General features: G+C 43.6%; 1 protein-coding gene and 1 pseudogene across 3 annotated transcripts in view; both read right to left on the bottom strand.

Annotated features, from left to right (window-relative positions):
- Positions 1-21,252, bottom strand: part of LOC147898745 (protein SEEDLING PLASTID DEVELOPMENT 1-like) — a 37,934-nt gene that overhangs the window by 11,776 nt on the left and 4,906 nt on the right. Inside the window, exons 4-8 of one of the 3 annotated variants that reach the window (XM_087379001.1) lie at positions 4,028-4,219; positions 3,527-3,689; positions 3,166-3,428; positions 2,448-2,576; positions 2,106-2,291 (exon numbers count right to left, since the gene is read on the bottom strand). In XM_087379001.1, coding sequence (XP_087235127.1) covers positions 2,106-2,291; positions 2,448-2,576; positions 3,166-3,428; positions 3,527-3,689; positions 4,028-4,219 — 933 coding nt within the window. Of the gene's footprint in view, positions 1-2,105; positions 2,292-2,399; positions 2,577-3,165; positions 3,429-3,526; positions 3,690-4,027; positions 4,220-21,252 lie in introns of all 3 variants that reach the window. The other 2 variants (XM_087379000.1, XM_087379002.1) reach the window with 2 other exon arrangements.
- Positions 8,361-20,019, bottom strand: LOC147898746 (uncharacterized; annotated as a pseudogene).

Here is a 21,252-nt window from a genome sequence, read left to right as displayed (position 1 = left end):
AGTATGTTATGGAAATTCCATACAAAGGCACCATCGAGTAGTTGTAGCTACCATGAAAGATGCACCGTGTGTTCCCTCTACAGTCAGTGAAGCGGTACAGTGAGTGAAAGATGAACCATGTGTTCCAACTGGAGCCCAAGCAAATTCTTCTCACCAATTCAAACCATTGCACAGGGCAGCTCCAATGGATTTATTTGACCGAGTTCAAACATAATGACATGTTTCAGGCAAGTTGGTTAGATGATGAGTTTTCTGCAAATTTTCTCGAGAGCCTCAAACAATACAAAGAAGTGATGCAAAATTGTGTTTCTACTTAAGTACGTGGGGAGACAGCAGCCAACATCACGACGTGGAACATCCGCGTTGCACGCTGCAACCTGATGATGGGCAAGTACTTTGTTCCACCCAAAGCCAATCTGGTCGCCATCTGGCAAGATATCATCTACACCCTACCTGCCACATGGGAGCCGGATATAGAGCAACTGCCAAAGGGCCAGAGCATTACTGCAAGGCTTGGCCTACATGCATATTTTACACTTTCACACTACAAGAGATTCGATGGTTGTATAGCTCTCCTCCCTGGTCGTTAGCACTGTTTCAGAGATTCCCTAGGCAGTAAACTTGGTTCTCTGAAAACAGACTGGTTTCCCTTTCAACCAGTTTCTTCATATTAAGTTTCCCAAAATCAGCACCTAAGGGATAGCTGATTTGTATGGTTAGTTTTTCAAGTATTTATAGAAAGTTATTTTGTGTTTTTTTGTTTTTTTTTTTTTTTTTTTTTGGGGGGGGGGGGGGGGGGGGTCCATGGGGATGTCAACTCAATCTTTTTACACATTAGGCAACGTCACACCCATCTCCTACAGAAGGTGTGGCAAGCTTTTGTCAGTTAGGACATGGCTGACTAGAAGGCTAGACCATTGGTTTTGAGCCCTCTTATAAAGGGTCTTTGTTGTGCGATTAAGGTAGGGCCCCCTATCGAGCCAAGCGCATAGGGTAGGTATGCAGGGTCTGAGCACCAACAACTATCTAGGAAAGGTCCGCATCAGTCGAAAACAGCAACAGGCAGCAACAAGGATGTAGTGGAGCAGCCTGGAGAAAATGACCGTAGGGATGCAGGGCTATGTATAGGGCCTAGAAACCAACCAGATTTGATCGGTTGACCCACAGAGTTGGTCGACTAGATGTATTCTGGTCACCTGGGTCAGCAGTCTGGTCGGCCACAGGCTGGTCAATCAGATTAGCTCTCTTAGCCTACAAATAGAGGCCTTGGGCCTCAATCTTCACATCTAAGGCTTCCAAATCCACTCGGGTTTGTGACAACACAACACCTCTTCCAAACAATACAGAAGATATGATTCTCCCAGCGTAAAACTATGTGTTCTTTCTCATTTCTTGTAAGCTTCATTTGTTAAAATAAAATAAAATCACATCCGATCAGGCACACCCCGTCACAACAGTTATTACGAATAGCTACAACTCTTCCAAAGAAGCATTGGGCACACGTCTTATGAAGAAACACTTATCATTTTTAATGTGCCTCCTCATCAAAGGGTTGCAAACCCTCACAGGAGGACACATCTCTTCATGCACAGACCCTTTGGGCACACACCTCTTTACATGTGGCTCTTCTATCTCTACGTAGGAGAGGCCTCATTGCATTGACTACACACTTCACACATCATATGTAATACAATTTCTTGTTTTCTGTTGTCGTTAGAATCTCCTTTCTGGTCCTTAGCTCACTAATGATATTACATTACTAGGACTTCTTACAGTAAAATACATCATCAGTTAGCAAATGTTGGATTCCTAACACAAATTGCATAATACTTCACTGGGATACTAGCAAATTCACTCTCTATTTTATTCCTCTTAAATTTACACTATTACATAGTTGGGTATGTCTACAAATTATTTTATCCTTGTCGTTTTCCTTGGTTATGAATGGTGGGGTGGGGAGTATATTGAAAAGAAAGCATGCATACACCTGTATCCCAATTTGAACTTGAAAGCTGGGCACACAGTGAGTACGCCATATCAGCTATGATTCCTTTTTCATATTCATATTTATTCAGGTGAAATCATTACAGCAAAGCTCGACTCACCTCTAGGGCATCAACCTCATCCTCCACAGTATTCTTTCTGCTTACAGTCTGTGATTTAGAACTGTCGTCCACTTTCACCTTCACCTCCTCTTTTATTCTGCTTGATGAGAGGACACTGTTGATTCCCAATGTCTCCATCCCTAGAATTGTACGTAACGCCCTTACCATTTGAGCCATCGTGTTAGCCTGAAATAGCATATTCTTTCATGGATCACAATTTCCAAACTCACCTATTAATTTTTTTCGTTTCATCCAATTAACTCATAACACCATATTGTAGGATGTCAAACAAACCCTTATAGCGAAAATTGGCAGTTGTCGATATCTTGCAATCCCTCGCACCCAAGAGTTTTGTTTAAGCTTGGAACGTAATGCAAGAACTGCATCAGCTGCTCCAAGATCATCAGTTAGCTGTATAGCATCCTCCAAACCCATCACCTCAACAACTTGCTCAAGGCTGGCTTCTGTGATCTGCACTCATCAAGAACCAAGCACATAATAGTTATATACAGAAAAAAAACAATAATAACTACAGAAATTCAACTCTTACAACAAAAATGATATTTTGCAATTTCGGATCTGTAATACCCAATCCCTGCACTTTGCAAAGGGGAACTCCATTTCAATCAGTTGGCATCACTTAAAATATTGTTATTCTGCTGTGATCTCAACTTTTCATCATCACATGTGTGTGTTCCATTTGCAATCAGCTTTGATCACTGTTGCATTATAGGGGTATGATCCGGCCTTCAACTACTTAGAATCAACAGGCAAAATTGCCAAGGATGAATATAGCCATAAACCATGAGGGAGTTGTTTTTGTTTTCAGAAAAAGATTTCAGCATGCACAAAACATGCTCAACAATTTATCATCAATACACAGAAAAATACCCCAAAGGTGGCAGGTGCATAGCACAAGAACAAATAAACCTGATAGGTGTAAACATGAAGCATCTACAAGGTCTCTTAACAAGGGAATCCTCAAAGCAATCACTTGAGTTCTTACACTAACAGTCAATCGAACTATCTCAAAGATGCATAGCACCAGAACAAATTAAACCTGATAGGAGTACAAAAGAAGGGGAGCATCCCCTGGTCGCCATAGTCGTTCTGTCTTGTCAATGCCTCCAACATCATCATCATCCAAATCGTCGTCGTCGTCGTCGTCGTCGTCATATGTACTCATGTCACTTCCGCTCCCAATTCCAGGTGCAAGTCTAGAGTCGAATGAACGGTTTTTTGTCTCAATTACATCAGGAGGAAGCCCTACGGTAACTTCACCATTTTCATTCATTTGTCGTACTTCAAATAATGGAGTTCGACCTATCTAGGGAATCATACCCACTAAGCACAAGTTAGTCCAAACACGATATTTGTAGAAGCAAAAAAGGAGGAACAGCAAAACACAAAAAGAGAGATACCGGCGAGGAGAGTATCAACAGTAGCTGCAAGACTGTGATGGATCCTCCATTCAGTTCGGGAAACCATCTCTGCTGCAGCAGTAAATGTTGGTGGCCCCTTCCTCTCTAGTACACTTTTCTGGACTCCTCTTCTTCTTGCTTCATCATCTCCAAGCGTAACACACTTTATGCACCCATAACAAAGCAAAAATTGTAACGATTGACTCAGAATAATAACACTTTAGGCATCACCTTGTGTGTGATCCCTAGCAAACTCGCATAGGCACAGACCTCCATTAATTACAAGACAAAATCGAGGATCACATAATAGAATAGTAATATAACTTTACTTTCTTTCTCTATTTACAAGCACTATCTCTGTCTGTTGCTTTGCCTTCCTTTTTTCTCAAAAGGGGTTACAAAGTTGAACACCCAACAAAAATAAAGGCGAAAGCTAGGGAATATTAGGGAAGAAAAAATACAAAATGTTTCAAGCTGAACGTGCAAATAAGGAATCTGCACCTGGATACCACCTGCCAGCATCTGCAACGAAGGATTCTTTATCAAATTCTCTACTGATATTCCATGAGCTGTTCCAACAAGTTGCACGCCACGTTGGGCAATTGTACCAGCAGCAAAGGCCTCGAGTTCAGTGCCAATCTCGTCTATCACAATAGTTTCAGGCATGTGATTCTCCACAGCTTCAATCATAATCTAAACAATTATAATTTGAGAGTCAATACCAAGGCATGATAATCATTCTTAGACCCCTAATCGTGAAGTGATAAGCAAGCTCAGCTTATCCCTTTCTAACAACAGAAGACAGATTGGAAAACATAATTATCGCACCAACTTTGATATAAACAATGCTAAATCCTTCAATCTAAGTCTATGATGATAAAGCGGTTGGGTCTACTACCTGACAGTAAAGTAAAATTTATGCAGACTTGACTCAACAAGAGTGCAAGGTATAAACTTTGCATAGCAAGGACTACATGCTATGGCATCCTTCCTACATGATCAACGCCCAAACATAGGTAGCGAACATGCACAGTATCAGCACAGACGAGCCCACTCAATTCCTATAAATATATTAAGGCCAAGGGCACATTTGCGATCGAATTAGGTTTGATTACTTGTTCTCTCTAGTGCCTGTCTTTGTCATGACTACAATTGTATGGGACTAAAGTGGACAGACCTATATGTATGTGACTTGTGCCTCTTTTTGTTAGACTGTGTAAATAGAAATCTGATATCATTGTAGACAAGCATGTTAAAAAAGGAGGAGGATAGAGAGTGGAGTCTAGAGTGAAGCAAAACGAGATACAATATTGCAAGAGTGAAAATACAACTCACATGTTTAGGGTTACGTACTCTCAAAGCAATATAACAAACCTAACTAGCTAACCAACCCAAGGGGGTAAATTGCCGCTAGGGTACTACTAACATCTTACAAACCTGCCCTGTATAGTGATAGCGTGAATATGTACAAGGCAATAGATCAGTCAGCAAATGAAAGCAAGCCTAAAGCTTTGCAGAAATCTTCAAACTTTTTTCTAGGGAGAGCCTTGATGAAAAGATCCAACATTCTGATGTGTAGGACGGGAGATCAAGCTGATCTCTCCTGCGTGCAACCTCTCTCACATAATGATACTGTATCTCAATTTGTTTTGTGCCGCCATGAAACACAAGATTATTCACCACTGCAATAGCACTCTAATTGTCACTGAGAATAGGAGTAGATGGCTGCAAAAACCATATATACCTAGATGAATCCAGGAACATTCCCAAACTCATCCTCTAAAAACACAACATAGTGCAGTTTCAATCTCATGATAGTCACAAGGTTGAAAACCATAAACTCCATCATGCATAGCAAGGACTAGCTACTATGACATCCCCACTGACGTCATCAGCACCCAACAGTGGGTGTAGACCATAGTATAAAAATATGCTCTCACATACAAATCCACACACCCACACATACTTGAGCATCCATTTATACAAAGTCTTCGTACTGAGTTTCTGCACTCCGGAGGTGAAGGGCAGACTTAGCCATGACGAAGGCTAGCACTTAAGGAGAAGGCTAATCAAAAGGTAGTCCAAAATCTCGTCATTCAAGCTACAACTGCTTGTGAATTCTATAAACGTTTTCATTTTAGTCTCTCCCCAACAAGCATCTAAATCTAAATCTAGCTGATAGGGCAATGCACCATTTAAAATAGAAAGAATTATCACAATACCAGCAGGCCGCAACTTGGACGAAAACATCACAAGATGAAATTTGGATGTCCGCTAATACGGCAAAAGCATATACCTAGATGAATCCAGAAACATTCCCAAACTCATCCTCTAAAAACACAACATAGTGCAGTTTCAATCTCATGATAGTCACTCACAAGGTTAAAAACCATAAACTCCATCATGCATAGCAGGGACTAGCTACTATGACATCCCCACTAACGTCATCAGCGCCCAACAGTGGGTGTAGACCATAGTATAAAAATATGCTCTCACACATACAAATCCACACACCCACACATACTTGAGCATCCATTTATACAAAGTGAGTTTCTGTCGGCACTCCGGCTGCAAAAACCATGAAGATCTACCAAGCCATACACATTCTATTGTAGTTGTGAAGACAAACCTTTACTCAGTTTCACATGGTGATGTAGCCACAATGGATTGTCTCTTGTTGCCCATAAAGAAATTGACACTAATCTGAACCACTGCAAGTACGTAACTCAACTTTCAAGTCACCCCCCCAGCATAGTATAAACGAAGAGACTAAATACCATGCAGATATTTGAAGCCTCTCTCTTTCAAGAAAGCTTTGGCAGCATAACCTCTTCTCACAAAAGTAGAAACTGACAGTATATACCAAGCATGGGGAGGCGGACGGAGCAAGGGGAACTTGCTCTGATACCAAATGTGTGAGGTGGAGATGGTGGAGAGAGCTAGAATCTGGAGCTCTGCTGAATTCAAGTTGCAAGAATGAAGTATAAAGAGGCTCTCAACAAGACAAAACCTAAAACGTCAGGTAAACCCTAGGTCAATTAAAACTCAACCTTAGAAGGAAAAAGTGCCCCTAACCCTCCTAATTACTTAATACATTGGCCACCGCCTTAAATATTACAATATTTTCAACATTGATCCCCATCAGGCACACCAACTTACATGTTCTCTCTTGTATGTTCTTCATGCAATATCAGTCCCACGTGGAGCTGTAGTGCCCCTCATAGACAGATCTCGAGAAGTATGAAAAGAGAAATAAGACTTTGGCAAAGAGTTCACAGGTAGTACACATAAGCTAGCTTTAAGTAGCACCTCATCAATATCCAACAACTATTCTCTAAAGTCTTGGATCGTAGTCAAGTGATCAAACATTCAATCATTCTTTTGCATCAAGCTGTCTCTTTAAGTAAGAAACCCTGGCCTCATTCCTTGCCTGATACATATTCTACAAGGTATCCCAAGCTTGCTTGTAAGGAGGTATAATTGACCTCTTCAACAACAATACAGAAAGAGACATAGCCTGAGCATCTTTGTCTTTTATTTTTGGGAAGAGACGTCCAAACCCTCCCTTACAACAATAGCTACATGCAACAAACTTGCACTTGGAGGAGGAGGGGATACCTTGGCATGATGCTTTTGAAGACATGCTCAAAATTATTGCTCACCTTTACCATGCAGCATGGGAGTTCACTCAGGGCTTGGTGTTTGGCTCACAAAGGGTGACCAGCCCTTCCAATTGAAGGACGAGAAAGGCCCCCCAGCCTGGATATGTCGAAGGGCTCACTGCAAAAGTTCGCTCGCATCATGCCAGTGCCCACTTGGCATCCTTCTCACTTACCTAAGGATTCTAGCATCCACTCAGCATCCCTCTCACTTACCCAAGGATGATGCATTGGACACAATGGGCAACAACACATTTTGGCATATTTGGGTCACCAACTCATCATCGGCTACCTTAGCAAATGTTTGGGTGGACATAATATACACATTATGCTTGATATGAGAGCAGAACTAAGAGGAGGCTTTGGAGAATTTCAAAGTGTTGTGCAAGGATTGACCTACACTCTCGTTGATTGAGGAACCAAGTGGTTTGTACTCTCCCTCACACCGGCTGTTAGCATTTGCTCCACAGTTACCTTAGGCAGTGAGCTGATGCCCTAGGATGCAAATCGCAAACATTATGTCTTTTTTTAGCACCCTTGAGGATACCTTATTATTGTATGATATTTTGAAAAAGGCAATATAAGTGGTTACTTTTCATGAAAAAAAGTTATCAAACTTTGCAAATTTCCATCTCATGATAGTTACCACAAAGTTAAAAGACTTGGACTCAATTGTGCACAATGGGACTAGCGCCCTGAAACCGGTCTTCGATAAACAAAAGGGCAGTGATCTTCTTCTACTCAATCATAAACTTCATAAATAGCCACAATGCAAGCTTCAGTCACTTAAATCACTTAGCACAACTTAGAAACAAGCTTCAACAACAACAAAGGTGAGGCTAGAATGCCCCTGCTCAATGAAAATAGTACACAGTGCACCCACTAGCCCCAAATGCCTTGGCACCCCTTACGATATTTATTTAATGCTTCTGAATGTAAATGCTTTACAACAAGGATTCAACCCTGCGCTGTTCCTCTCTGCAAATCCTCTACTTGTCTTCAAAGCATCTAATCCCAGTGCACCACTAGAATTCCCACTGGCAAGGCATACTCAGGCATTCATTTCTGATCTGACACAACTTAGAGGCATTCAGGCATCCAAACCACTGGCAAACTGAGCTCAAGGCAGCCTCAAGGCTATCACATGCATCCACACTGTCCTTAGTCCACAAAAATCACCCTTGCATTTGGGTGCTTCCTAGAACCTGTTGGAGTCCTGAAACAACTGCACACAACACGTATGCACTGAAAAAGCTGCAAAGCAAGAAAGAACAAGGAAAAGCCGAACCTGGAACCAACTCCCGTTGTCTGTGGCAGAGGGGCGAGCTCCTTCCTCGCACCTATCCTCTGTCTAGGCTCCCCGCAGGGTGCAGGTGTCTTCCAGCAATCAGGAGAAGAGAGAAATGAAGGTAGAGAGCGGAGGGTGGACAAGAAAGAGTTGTAGAGGAAAGATGGTTCACAGATCTGTCCCGAAATGATTGCCTCGGGATCTGTGCCTGAGTCCTCCTAAGAGAAGGTGCCAAAAGCAGCAGGGAAAGTTCCTCATGAAGCCTGCACTGGTCCAAAACAGCTCCAAAAGCCACCACGCAGCCAAAAACATGTGCACAAAGGTCCAACACAGCAAAAGACAACCCCGGGCACCTGCTCAAGGCAGCTGAACACGTCCGTACGAACGTCCGTACAGTCTGTACGAAAATTTTCAAAAAGTTCAAAAATAACTTCTGGCACTTCTTAGAAGTGCGTACTAGCCTTGAAACAGTCAAAACATAGTTAAAACGGCTTAAAACGGCTGAAAACAAGCTTGAAACAGCTCAAACAGCTCAAAAACTACACAAGAACAACTGAAAAACGTCCAACAACTCTGGGAGAGTGAGGGGAGAGAGATGGAAGGTGGGGGAAGGGCATGCTTACACATGCATGACAAATGGCATCTCCTCCTTACCATTTGCCCCTTCATTAAAGTCCTAACTCCCATACCAAGGACAACGTTGGTTGTCCTTGGGCCCAAGTTTTAGACCCCTCTTTTAAAGCCTTGGCCTTGTCCCTAAAATCTATTGGTGCACCTAGACTTTGCCCTTAGAAACTTCTAGGAAGTGTGCACTTCCTCTAGCCAATCCCTCATGGCCAAACCAATGTGCACAAGCAAGTGCACTTGAGTTATCATAATGCTCGAGGGAAAGTGCTTCTCAAGCAAGCATACGGCTTTGATGGATTCCACCCTAGCCTTCTCGATGCTTGATATGGAGATCTGTTTTTAAGATATCCACCTATTTCACATGCCCATGTAAGATATATTCATAATCAGTCTACAGATTATTCAGCTTAAGTTGAAGAAAATGCAATCAATGCGATTTGATAGTAAGCATGCCTCACAATACCACTAATCTTGAATACAGCATTTCTAACATCTTCTTGTAAGCACCCTTTTATTGTAATTGGGAGGATGAACTATCAAAGCAACAAAGAATTCATGTCGACAATATAACATAATCATAATTATGCTAAATTACAACACTTAACCATAGTTAACCTTAGGTTAAGCGTAGGTTGAGTTACGAAGATACTTTACATCACCCGTGACATACCCTCCTCTTAAAACAGCAAACTACCTAGGTTGCTGCTGAAAAAGTACAAATAGGTTAAAATAGCCCATACCAGAATATACATCATCTGTAAGATACAACATGCAATGATAATATGGGCTAGGAGAGCTCGAGAGTCCATCCATACATCAATGCATCCTCTATGTCGAGTGTCGCAAACACCCATCATGGAGACCTCACGGCAAAAATACTATCAGCAAGCAGCATCTCGGGTGAGACAATCGGTGCCACCAAGCGATCTCCATATATATGAGCAATATGAATCAAGGAAGGGGAGGTGCTACCCTCCTCTTGAGCACCAGGCAATGCTCCAGAACTCTGCTCTGCTGAACCTATAGGAGCCTGTACCATAGTTGGCGCAAGCTGAAACGCGTCGAGGTAGAGCTGCAAAATCTGAGGTGAGTCGGCTAAGTCACCCTCCTCCATCCACCTCGCATCCAATGCAGGATAATTCCTGAACTTCAACAGGTAGCAACGGGAAACTCTACCTTTCACTTTTCTTTCCATATGTGCCAAAATCTGTTCCGGAACCAAGATTTCATCCAACACTTCCACCTCGGGCTGATCCTCATGCAGCAGGTCAACAGGCACATCACCCTGGAAAGGCTTCAATAAACTCACATGAAAGTCATTGTGTATGGTCCAAGCGGTAGGTAGCTTCAGCCTGTAAGCTACATCATTAATGCGTTCAAAAATCTGAAAAGGACCATAATACCGCATTTTCAGCTTTGTATACACTTTCGTCTTGCCTTTCATCTTCCTAAGTCATGCTTTTTGAAAACGCAGCAGCATCCAATAGCCCTCTTTCAAGAGCAACTTGCGGCGATGCTTATCGGCTGCCCATTTGTGCTTCTCTTGGCTTTTCTAGAGGGTTGTTTTGACCTTCTGGTAAGCAACATCCAAACTTTCCACAAATCTGTCCACTTCAAAAATCTCCTCATTCGTATGCAGAATGGGAGGTACCTTCCATTCTCCTACCACAATTTCAAAGGGGGCTTTCCCCGTGGATGAGTGTACAGTGTTGTTGTACGCGAACTCAACAAGTGGCAAAAATTAGTGGAATTGGCTTCTTCAGACTGCCCATCAGATTCAGGATGGAAAGAGGATGAGAAATTCAGCGTGGTATCCATTTTCTCAAAGATACCTCTCCAGAAAAGGCTTGTCATCCGCGGGTCTCTATCACTGACCATTGATTGAGGCATCCCGTGATGTTTAAACACATGAGACATAAAGAGTCTCGCCATCTAGTCTGCTGTAATTTTCTTTCTGACGGGAATGAAGTGGGCCTGCTTGCTGAATCTGCAAATAATGGTGCATATCCCATCGTGTCCAAATGGTGTATGAGGAAGATCAAAGTTAAAATCCATGGCAATGCTCTGCCAAGGTCGATTGGGAATAGGTAGAGGCTGCAGCAGTCCAGCCGGCTTCTGCCTGTCATATTTCACCTTTTGGCAGGTGATGCATGTCCTGACATATGCCTCGACATCTTTCCTCAATGATGGCCAAAAGAAATAGTGCTCCACAGCTTTGATGGTGGCATCAATGCCTCTGTGTCCTGCATAGGGTGGAGCATGACTCTCTATCAACACTTTGGGCCTCAACTGTTTCGTGACAGACAATCTACCATGCATCATCAGAAATCCATCTTTGAGAGTATAGTGCTCATGCCTCTGTCCATCAACCAACTGATCATAAATCCGTGAAAAATCAGCATCATTGGCATATTGATCCTTCATGGCATCAAGCTCATCATGATATGCAATGGTCACTGCTGAGACTTGTGGCTTAACAGACACTGCATCTGGAGTGGGCTCGCGTGACAGTGCATCTGCAACAACATTCTTCATCCCAGGCACATGCACAATCTGAAAATGAAACATAGAAAGAAAATTTGCCCACCTCATATGCTTCTCAGACAACTTTCTCTGAGTGAGAAAGTACCGTAGTGATTGACAATCGGTCTAAACACGAAAATCAGTGAGAGTGCTCTCAACGGAAGCAAGAACGGAAGAGGGAGAGAGAGAGATAGAGAGCCACACAAGTTTGGTGGGTGCAGAACCACCCTAATCTTCTTTTTCATTCATTTATATATGTGTTTGAGTATTGTACATAACCGGGGTTAAGGCACAGTGACCTTTAACCCCCACAACTTCCCACTTAAAGGACAATGTGCCTTTAAGGGAGAATAACTAGTGAGCATACTATCCAATGCCCATCAATACACGACAATACTCAAACCGCTGACTAGGTAGACTCTTCGTCAGCATATCTGCACGGTTATCATCTGTATGAACCTTGACAAGCTCTATGCGCTTGTCCTCAAGTACCTCCCTGATGAAATGGTACCTGACCTCAATGTGTTTGGTCTTTGCATGAAAGACCGGATTCCGTGCTAGCTGAATAGCACTCATGGAATCACTATGCAATGTCGGTACACCTGTATGAATCCCCAAATCTCCCACTAGCCGATCAAGCCATATAGCCTCCTTGCAACCCTCTGTGGCTGCAACATACTCAGCCTCTGTGGTAGACAAAGCAATGCACTTCTGTGCACGAGACATCCACGACACTGCACCACCTGCAAAGGTGAACACATAACCAGAAGTGGATCTCCTACTATCCACATGCCCTGCATAGTCTGAATCTGTGTACCCAAGTACACGCATGTCTCCTTTACCAAAGCAAATGCACATCTCCTTGGTACCCTTCATGTACCTCATGATGCACTTAACTGCCTCCCAATGCCTCTTTCCTGGATTAGCCATATACCGGCTAACAACTCCCACTGCAAATGCAATGTCTGGTCTAGTAGCTATCATAGCATACATAAGACTCCCAACTGCTGATGCATAAGGAACCTTGGCCATCATGGCCCTCTCCTCATCTGATTTGGGACTATCTGTATGACTCAGTTTCACATATGGAGGCAATGGAGTACTCACTGCCTTCCCCCCCTCCATATTGAAACGCTGCAATACTTTTGTAACATACTCTTTTTGTAAAAGCCAAAGGAGTTTCCTACTCCGATCACGCGTGATGCGCATACCAAGAATATGACCTCCAAATCCCAAATCCTTCATATCAAAGGCCTCATGCAACTTGGCCTTTAATGCATCTAGCTCATAAGTATTCTTGCTAGCCAATAGCATATCATCCACATATAGTGCCAGGATTATCAGGCTACTATCCTTAGCCCTTTTAGTGTAGAGGCAGTGATCAATTTCACTCCTTCTAAAACCCTGGGACCGAATGAAAGCATCAAACTTCTGATACCATTCTCTAGGTGCTTGCTTAAGACCATAGAGACTCTTTTTCAGCTTGCAAACTAAATGCTCTTTGCCCTTTTCTTCAAAGCCTTCCGGCTGAACCATGTAAATTTCCTCATGCAAATCCCCATGCAAGAAAGCTGTCTTGACATCCATCTGCATAAGCTCCATATCCTCTATTGCCACTAGTCCAAGCATGCATCTAAGTGTGGTCATCTTCACAACCGGAGAGAATATCTCATCAAAGTCCACACCCTTCTCTTGCTTGAACCCTTTAGCAACCAAACGGGCCTTGTACCTAGGCACATCATCACCTGTGACCTTCATTTTGTAGACCCATTTACATGGCAATGCTTTCTTTCCATGTGGCAAAGAAACCAAGTCCCAAGTCTTATTCTTCATAAGTGAACTCATCTCTGATTGCATAGCATACTCCCACTTGCGTTGATCCTCACGCATCATAGCCTCTCTATAGCAAGAAGGCTCCCCGCAATTCAGTAAGCATCACATAGTCTACCCCTGGAACAAACCTATCAGGCGGTCTAGACACTCTAGATGTTCTTCTCAAGGGCATTTCAGCTTGCTGTCCCACTTGCATATCAGCCACATTTGGCTCATCATTTCCACCAATAGATGATCCATCATCTACCCTTGATTGTATACCTGTGGGAGTACTTGGTTGTACCATTTCTTGCACATTTGGTGCATGGACAGCTTGCTGTCTATCAACATATGCAGGTGGATTCACATCCTGGAAAGTGATTCTCCTCATTTCCACATCCCTCATGGGTGCCTTATGCATCTTCTTCTCATTGAAGACCACATCATGGTTGCGTATGATCTTCTTTGCTTCTGGATCCCAGAGACGATAGCCCATCTCTCCACTTTCACCATAACCCAGAAAGATGCATTTCCTAGACTTAGGATCTAGCTTCTTTCGAAGCTCTTTTGGCACATGTGCATATGCCTCACACCCAAATATACGCAAATGAGAGTAAGAGGGCTTCTTGCCACTCCATGCCTCTTCAGGAATACCACCATCCAAACTCTTACTAGGTGATCTATTGATCACATGCACTGCAGTCTTCATTGCCTCAGCCCAAAAACCACCAGAAAGACTTGCATTGAAAAGCATGCATTGCAACCTTTCTTGAATGGTACGGTTCATCTTTTTTGCAACTGGATTTTGCTCTGGAGTACGAGGGGATGTAAGCTCCCTCTTAATCCCACGAGTATCACAGAAATGCTGAAAGTCATGAGAGAGATACTCTCCACCATTGTCAGTCCGTAGGCATTTAAGCATTCTACCTGACTGATTCTCAACCAAGGCCCGCCATTTCTGAAATACCTGGAACACATCACTCTTCCGAGCTATAGCATAAGCCCACACTTTTCTAGTTGCATCATCAATGAATGTCACATAGTATTCAGCCCCGCCTAATGACCGTGTAGGCATGGGACCACATACGTCTGAATGCACCAAATCAAGCATTTCAAACTCTTTCTTTCCCCTTCTTTTATGGGCTGATTTAGTTTGCTTTCCATAGAGACAATGCTCACAAAATTCAAAATCAGAGAAACTCAAATGTGGTACATAACCCAAACGGCATAAGAGTTTCATTCCATTCTGGCTCATGTGCCCCAACCTGCAATGCCACAAAGAAGTGCTTGGCTGCTCGGTTATTGCAACAACATGATCAAATACCCTTGATACATGTAAGGGATACAAAGTCCCACACTTGGCACCCCTAGCCAAAAGCATAGAGCCCTTTTGAATTTTCCAACTTTGAAAGCCAAAAGTGGTGTGAAAACCAACATCATCTAGCTGACCCACTGAAATAAGACTCTTGGTCAGCTTAGGCACATGTCTCACATGTTTCAAAACAAATGCAGACCCATTTGCAAAAGAAAACTTTATGTCACCTACTCCCACTATGTCACATGCATAGTCATTTCCAAGATGCACATAACCTGTCTTTCCACTATCATAAGTGGAGAACCATTCCCTATGGAGAGTAACATGGAATGAAGCACCAGAATCCAAAATCCAATCCTGGGAATATGCATCATCTGAAGTCGTAAGCAACTCTGCAGATAAAGTAGACATGAAGAGAACGTCATTGTCACTATCATGTGTGACTGCATTGATCTCCTCGATCTTCACTTTTCCTTTGTCCTCCCTTGGACTCTCTTCCTTTTAATTTGCACCCCAATTTACATTCTTTTTCTTATCCTTTTGCTCTCTTTTCAGCTTGTAGCAATCCTTTTTCATATGGCCCTTCTTGCCACAGTGGTAACACTCAATGTTGCGTGCCCTGGATTTGCTACGAGACTTCCCTCTTTCTTGGGACTTCCCCTGAACTGTGATCTACCTTTGCACATTTAAGGCTGCATCCTGCTTGTTGCCATCCATAGACTTCCGTCTAATCTCCTCGGCCAACAAGCTACCCACAACATCATCAAATTTCAGCACTCCACCAGGTGCAGAGTTACTGACAGCTGTACGAAAGGTATCCCATGAGGATGGCAATGAACATAAGAGAAATATTGCCTTAGTCTTCGCATCAAAATTCATTTTCTGAGCCTGAAGCTGGCTGAAAATAATATTGAATTCATTCAAGTGAGAAGCAATGGAGACCCCTTCCTTCATCTGCAGCTCAAACAACCTCTTCATGAGGTAAACTTTATTAGAGGCAGTTTCCTTCTCATAAGTGGCACACAGTTTCTTCCACAAATCTTCCGTAGTCTGCTTATTTACTACTGTGAAATAAACAGACTCTGCAAGATGAAGTCTAATAGTAGACTTTGCTAATGCATCCAACTCATTCCAATCATCCTCAGACATATTTGCAGGCTTAGCTTCAATCCCTGCCAAGGGTTTAATCTGCTTCTTTTGAATAAGCACATCCCTTATCTGTTCTTTCCACAAAGAAAAGTTTGTCCCATCAAACTTTTTAATGCTGAAAAACTCCTTTTCAGGCATGGAAGAGGATGCCATGATGCAAATAAAGCAAAATCCCAAATGCTAGTGCCTGCAAGAGAGAATCACACCAAATACCAGGTGCACCCAAATGTGTATGCCACAATAGAGTGAAATATCACCAAAACTCAAAACTCAAAGCATCTGACTCATGTGCATATACTATGCATCCATATGAGCAAATCTGGCCCAAAAGAAAATGCCAATAAGTGCCAAATGACTCAAGCATAAACATTGTCCACTGGCATATGCATCAATAATGTCTCATCCAAGAGAGCATAGCACTATCAGTGCATCACCTGCAATGTTTCAAAGCTGTCCCTCAGCATAAAATAGCATCCATGTGCAAAGCGTCCATAAAAAAATAGCATCCCACAAGGCAATTTGGGCCTATCAGCGCATCCAACAAGGACCGCAATGCATCCAAATGGCCTATAAATCATCCGTTGCAACCCAATGCATACCACGAATGAGCGCACACTGCTCAAACTGCAACTAGAGTGATCTGCATAAGGTACGCTCAAGAAATCATAGTCCCACGGTAATGAGCGCTACTGAAAATAGAACCTGAGATGCTTGAAAACATGGGCGCCATTGCATAATCGGACTCAGCAAGAAAATCTGCAAATATCTCTCTTCTGCCAGAACTCCAAAATCCCAACCAATGAGTGAGAAATGGGAGTCAACACTTATCCACTGCCATGTGGCATAAATCTAAGGTTTCAAAACCTTAGTATGAAAAATGCATAACAGAGAGACGAAATCGAATACACAGAGATTTATAACTCTGAAAATCCTCCACCGAATCACGCAAGAAATGACAGGTAGGGGTTTTTGGGCGTCCGGAACGCAATGGGACAGACGGTTTTGGAAACCGTGGTCTCAATCACTGGGTCCAACACACGGGCTGAAAAACGTTTTTTGAAACAGAGCTATTTGTAAACTCCACCGGAGTGCGAATAATGAGCAACATAGAAGTTTTAGGACCTCCTGAGTCCACCGGAACTGACAGATCTGCAAATGGTTGCTCCAAACTTGAGTTCCAACACCCAGGCAAAAAACGCAGGAACTGACACAGTGACTCAGAAATCCAATGAAATGATCCCAGATTCAGGAATGAAGGTGTTTCCAGGCTCCTGAAGTAATGTGGACACCAAAAGCAAGCAATAGTCTCCTCTACAAGTCAATACGGAGTCTCTGTCATCGAACGGAATAGGGAAAAGCTCAAAAAATGACTTTTTCTTTGAAAGCTCTTAACAGGCTCTAAAAACCACTTCGTAAAGCCAAAGTGACTTTTCCAAAGGTTTCTCCAAGGTCTCTGCACACTCGGATGCAAGTAAAGTCACCCACAAAGCTTCCCACAGAGCTTCTCCTTCCTCCCACAGAGCTGCTGAGCTTCCAAGCATTCACGCACGCTCAGCTAGATCACCCGGGCTCTGATACCAGTTGAGAGTGCTCTCAACGCAAGCAAGAACGGAAGAGGGAGAGAGAGAGATAGAGAGCCACACAAGTTTGGTGGGTGCAAAACCACCCTAATCTTCTTTTTCATTCATTTATATATGTGTTTGAGTATTGTACATAACCGGAGTTCAGGCACAGTGACCTTTAACCCCCACAAATCAGCACCCAAAAGATAATGCTTCCAGGTCGAAAGAGCACGTATGACAGCCAACATCTCTTTCTCATAGATGCCAAAATTCATTTCAGCACCTTGGAGCACTCTTCCATCCTGCATAAGTACCCCTCCTACGCTGTTCCCACATGCATCTGCTTGGACAGCGAAGGGTTTGCGAAGATCTAGCAAAATAATCACAAGATCTGAGCAGAGTTGCTCCTTCAGTAGGTCAAAAGCTGCAATTTCTTTGGGACCCCATCTGAAAGTGACCCCTTTCTTCAGTAAGGCATGTAAAGGAGATGCAATCTCTGCAAAATACCGAATGAACCTCTTGTAGTATGAGCACAAGCCCAGAAAGCTACGTACTTCATGGATGTTCTTCAGGTGTGGCCAATTCCTGATGGCCTCTACCTTGGCAGGGTCCATCCTAACTCCATCCTTGGAAACAATGTGCCCGAGAAAATGGATCTCACGCATGAACATCCTCTGGCTGAATTCTGATCTGGTGATAACCACTCCTCAGATCAATGCGGCTGAACATTCCAAACCCCTGTAACCTATCCAAAATATCATCTATCCGCGGTATAGGGAATATGTTCTTAATGGTAATCTTATTAAGGGCTCTATAGTCAATGCACATCCGCCAGGATCCATCCTTCTTCCGGACCAAGAGCACGGGTGAGCAATAAGGTGAAGAGCTGGGCTGAATCAGCCCCTTCTCTAGCAGGTCCTTGACCTGGTTCATAATTTCCTCTTGCTGGGCTGCACTGACCCTGTAAGGAGGTCGGTTAGGACAACTGCTACCAGGGATTATATCTATCGTGTGGTCTTCTGGCCTTTCAAGGGGCAACTCCTGTGGAAGTGAGTCAGAAAAACAGTCCCTAAACTGAAAAAGAAAATCTGTCCGCTGTTTTTCTAGCTTAGAAAAATGAGACTCTTCTTCTACTGTCTTCTTTTCAGATGCAAACACTAAGCACGTTGAAAGATGCTTTTTCATTACGTTGCCAATGGCAGAAGCAGATACAACAGGGATGGATTCTCCCTTCAATTTAGCATCCAGAACGTGGGTGTTGCCACGGTGAGTGATTGTGATTGTTTTATTCTTTGTATCCAAAACAGCCCCAACACGAAAGTGCCAAGGTATCTCCAGTAACACATCACAACCATTCAACGGCATAAAATAGAACTCTTCTGTGTCCACGTAGCTCTGAATATGCATCCGCAGCTTGCCTATCACCGGAGTAACTGACTGGCTGAGTCCCAGACAAGCCATATCTACATCACACAAAGGACCATCTCTTCTGCCCTTATTCCTAACTTTCCAGCCAGCTTTGGAGAGATGAAATTGGCCTTGGCTCCCAGATCGAAAAACATCAAAGCTGTCTGGTCTCTTATCTTGCCCCATGCCCGGCATAACTCTGTAGCATCTGTATTCTGAACAGCCCCAATCAAGTCTGGCAAAAGACCAGCAGTGGGCTTGGGCTTTTTATTCTTCTAATCAGTCCTCTTTTCCTCCTTGTGCTCACCTTGCTTAGAAGGAGGGAACTCCCGATTCTTATGTGGGCATTCAAAAGCCATGTGGCCTTCCTCCTTGCAAATATAACACTTGTTGGCATCATAGAGAATTTTCTTTTCCTCATCGGACATGCGGGTCGGTACTCGCCTCTGTCCTCCAACAAACTTTGCCTTCATGGGCTGCGAAAACTTTATGAACTTCTTAGGAGATTCCGTCTTACTACCCTTTGACCTTGATGTCTCCTGTGAGCTTCCTTTGAACCCAGAAACTTTCCCTTGCATTAGTGCATAAGCTGTAGTGGCATTCTCAACCAACTGAGACATATTGGAAACCCTTGTCTTCGTGCAGTAGTCCTCAATCTCCTTTGGCGACCCGCAGCAATATCTTTCAATTTGCTTGGATAGCGGTACATGTCTGTAAGAATTCACTGGCAGTAGGGCTTCCCAAAACTTCTTATTGTAGTCCTCCAAATTTTTGCAATTTGCAGCATCCAACCTGTACCAGGCGGTCATGATATCCACCTCAAAAGTGGTAGTGAGCCATGCTGCTGAGAAGACCTGCTTGAATTCGACCCAAGTGGTAGGTTCTCTGCCTTGCAAGAGGAGGTTGGTCCACCATTGGAGCGCATTGCCCTTCAAAAAGGTGGCTACCTTTCGGACTTTGGAGGACTCTGTGAAGTGTCCACCTGAGTAGGCAGCATCAAACTGTTGCACGAATGTCAAAGCCTTCAATCTGTCCTCCATCCCATTGAAAGTCTCAAACTTGACAGTTGCCCCTCCCTCCTTGTAATCTTTCAATTTGCCTTTAGGGGTGAGATTGTCATAAACAGGGGGCTGTAAAAACGGTGGGGGCATCACTACTCCCGCATTCTAAGCCGTTCCAACCGTACCCGTGGTGGGGTTTGGCATTCCAGGTCCCACTCCCTGCATCTGTGGCATATTCCAAGTATTGCCCATTGTCCCAGCATTCCTCTCTGCATTCCAGGCTGCATCCCAATGTTTGAGTACATCATATTGGCATTTGCAAGAGACATTCCACCCATCATAGGTTGCTGGAAATTCTGCATTCCCGGCTGCGTGCTGCCCATAAAGCTACCTGGCATTCCGGGTGCCTCTACGGATGGTGCCACCATTGCCTGAAAAACTGATCCCCCTCCGAAATATCCTGGATGAATCGTGGGCTGAGGAAGGGCTTGCTGTCCCTGATTGACTGAATGGAAGTTATTGGCATTGCCTGCTACAGGGGTGATCGAAGGCATCTCTTATGGCTGTCCACCGAAAGAAACATGCCTAGGGGTCTTCTTATGCTTCTTATGTTTCTTCTGAGATGACTTTTTGCTTCCAAGGGAAGCAACCATAGGGGGAGGAGCTTGCATAATCTCCGTGACAGCATGTTGCAACTGCGACAAGGCTCCCGCTACACTTTGCATTCGTAGCTGAAAAAGTGCATTGGGATCAAGCTCCTCTGCCTCATCTACCTCATCCTGTGAGTCCTCCGTGGCATGCTCAGGAGAGACTGGATGAGCCCCACTGTCCTGCTGGTCATCACCCCCACTGGTATTGTGCTCCTCTTCAAAGCTCTCTCATGCTTTGTCTTCGTCCTACCCCTCTTGCTCTGAAATGGTCAATGACCTCTCACGGTGTGACATGCTTGCTAAGATTGATGGCTATAGCAACAATTGCACTGAAGGTGTCCTTCACCCAACACTACCAGGGCCCACCTCTGTAGGAAGATGGTGACGATCCCGGCAATGGAACCACTGAAACCTGCCTTCGATAAACAAAAGGGCAGTATCTTCTTCTACTCAATCATAAACTTCATAAATAGCCACAATGCAAGCTTCAGTCACTTAAATCACTTAGCACAACTTAGAAACAAGCTTCAACAACAACAAAGGTGAGGCTAGAATGCCCCTACTCAATGAAAATAGTACACAGTGCACCCACTGGCCCCAAATGCCTTGGCGCCCCTTACGATATTTATTTAATGCTTCTGAATGGAAATGCTTTACAACAAGGATTCAACCCTGCACTGTTCCTCTCTGCAAATCCTCTACTTGTCTTCAAGGCATCTAATCCTAGTGCACC

Source organism: Dipteris shenzhenensis, chromosome 9, assembly GCF_047967505.1.
Source record: "Dipteris shenzhenensis isolate YYH24624 ecotype China chromosome 9, Dip_SZ_1.0, whole genome shotgun sequence".
NCBI classification, from domain to species: domain Eukaryota; kingdom Viridiplantae; phylum Streptophyta; class Polypodiopsida; order Gleicheniales; family Dipteridaceae; genus Dipteris; species Dipteris shenzhenensis.
This window is presented reverse-complemented; position numbering and strand designations above follow the sequence as displayed.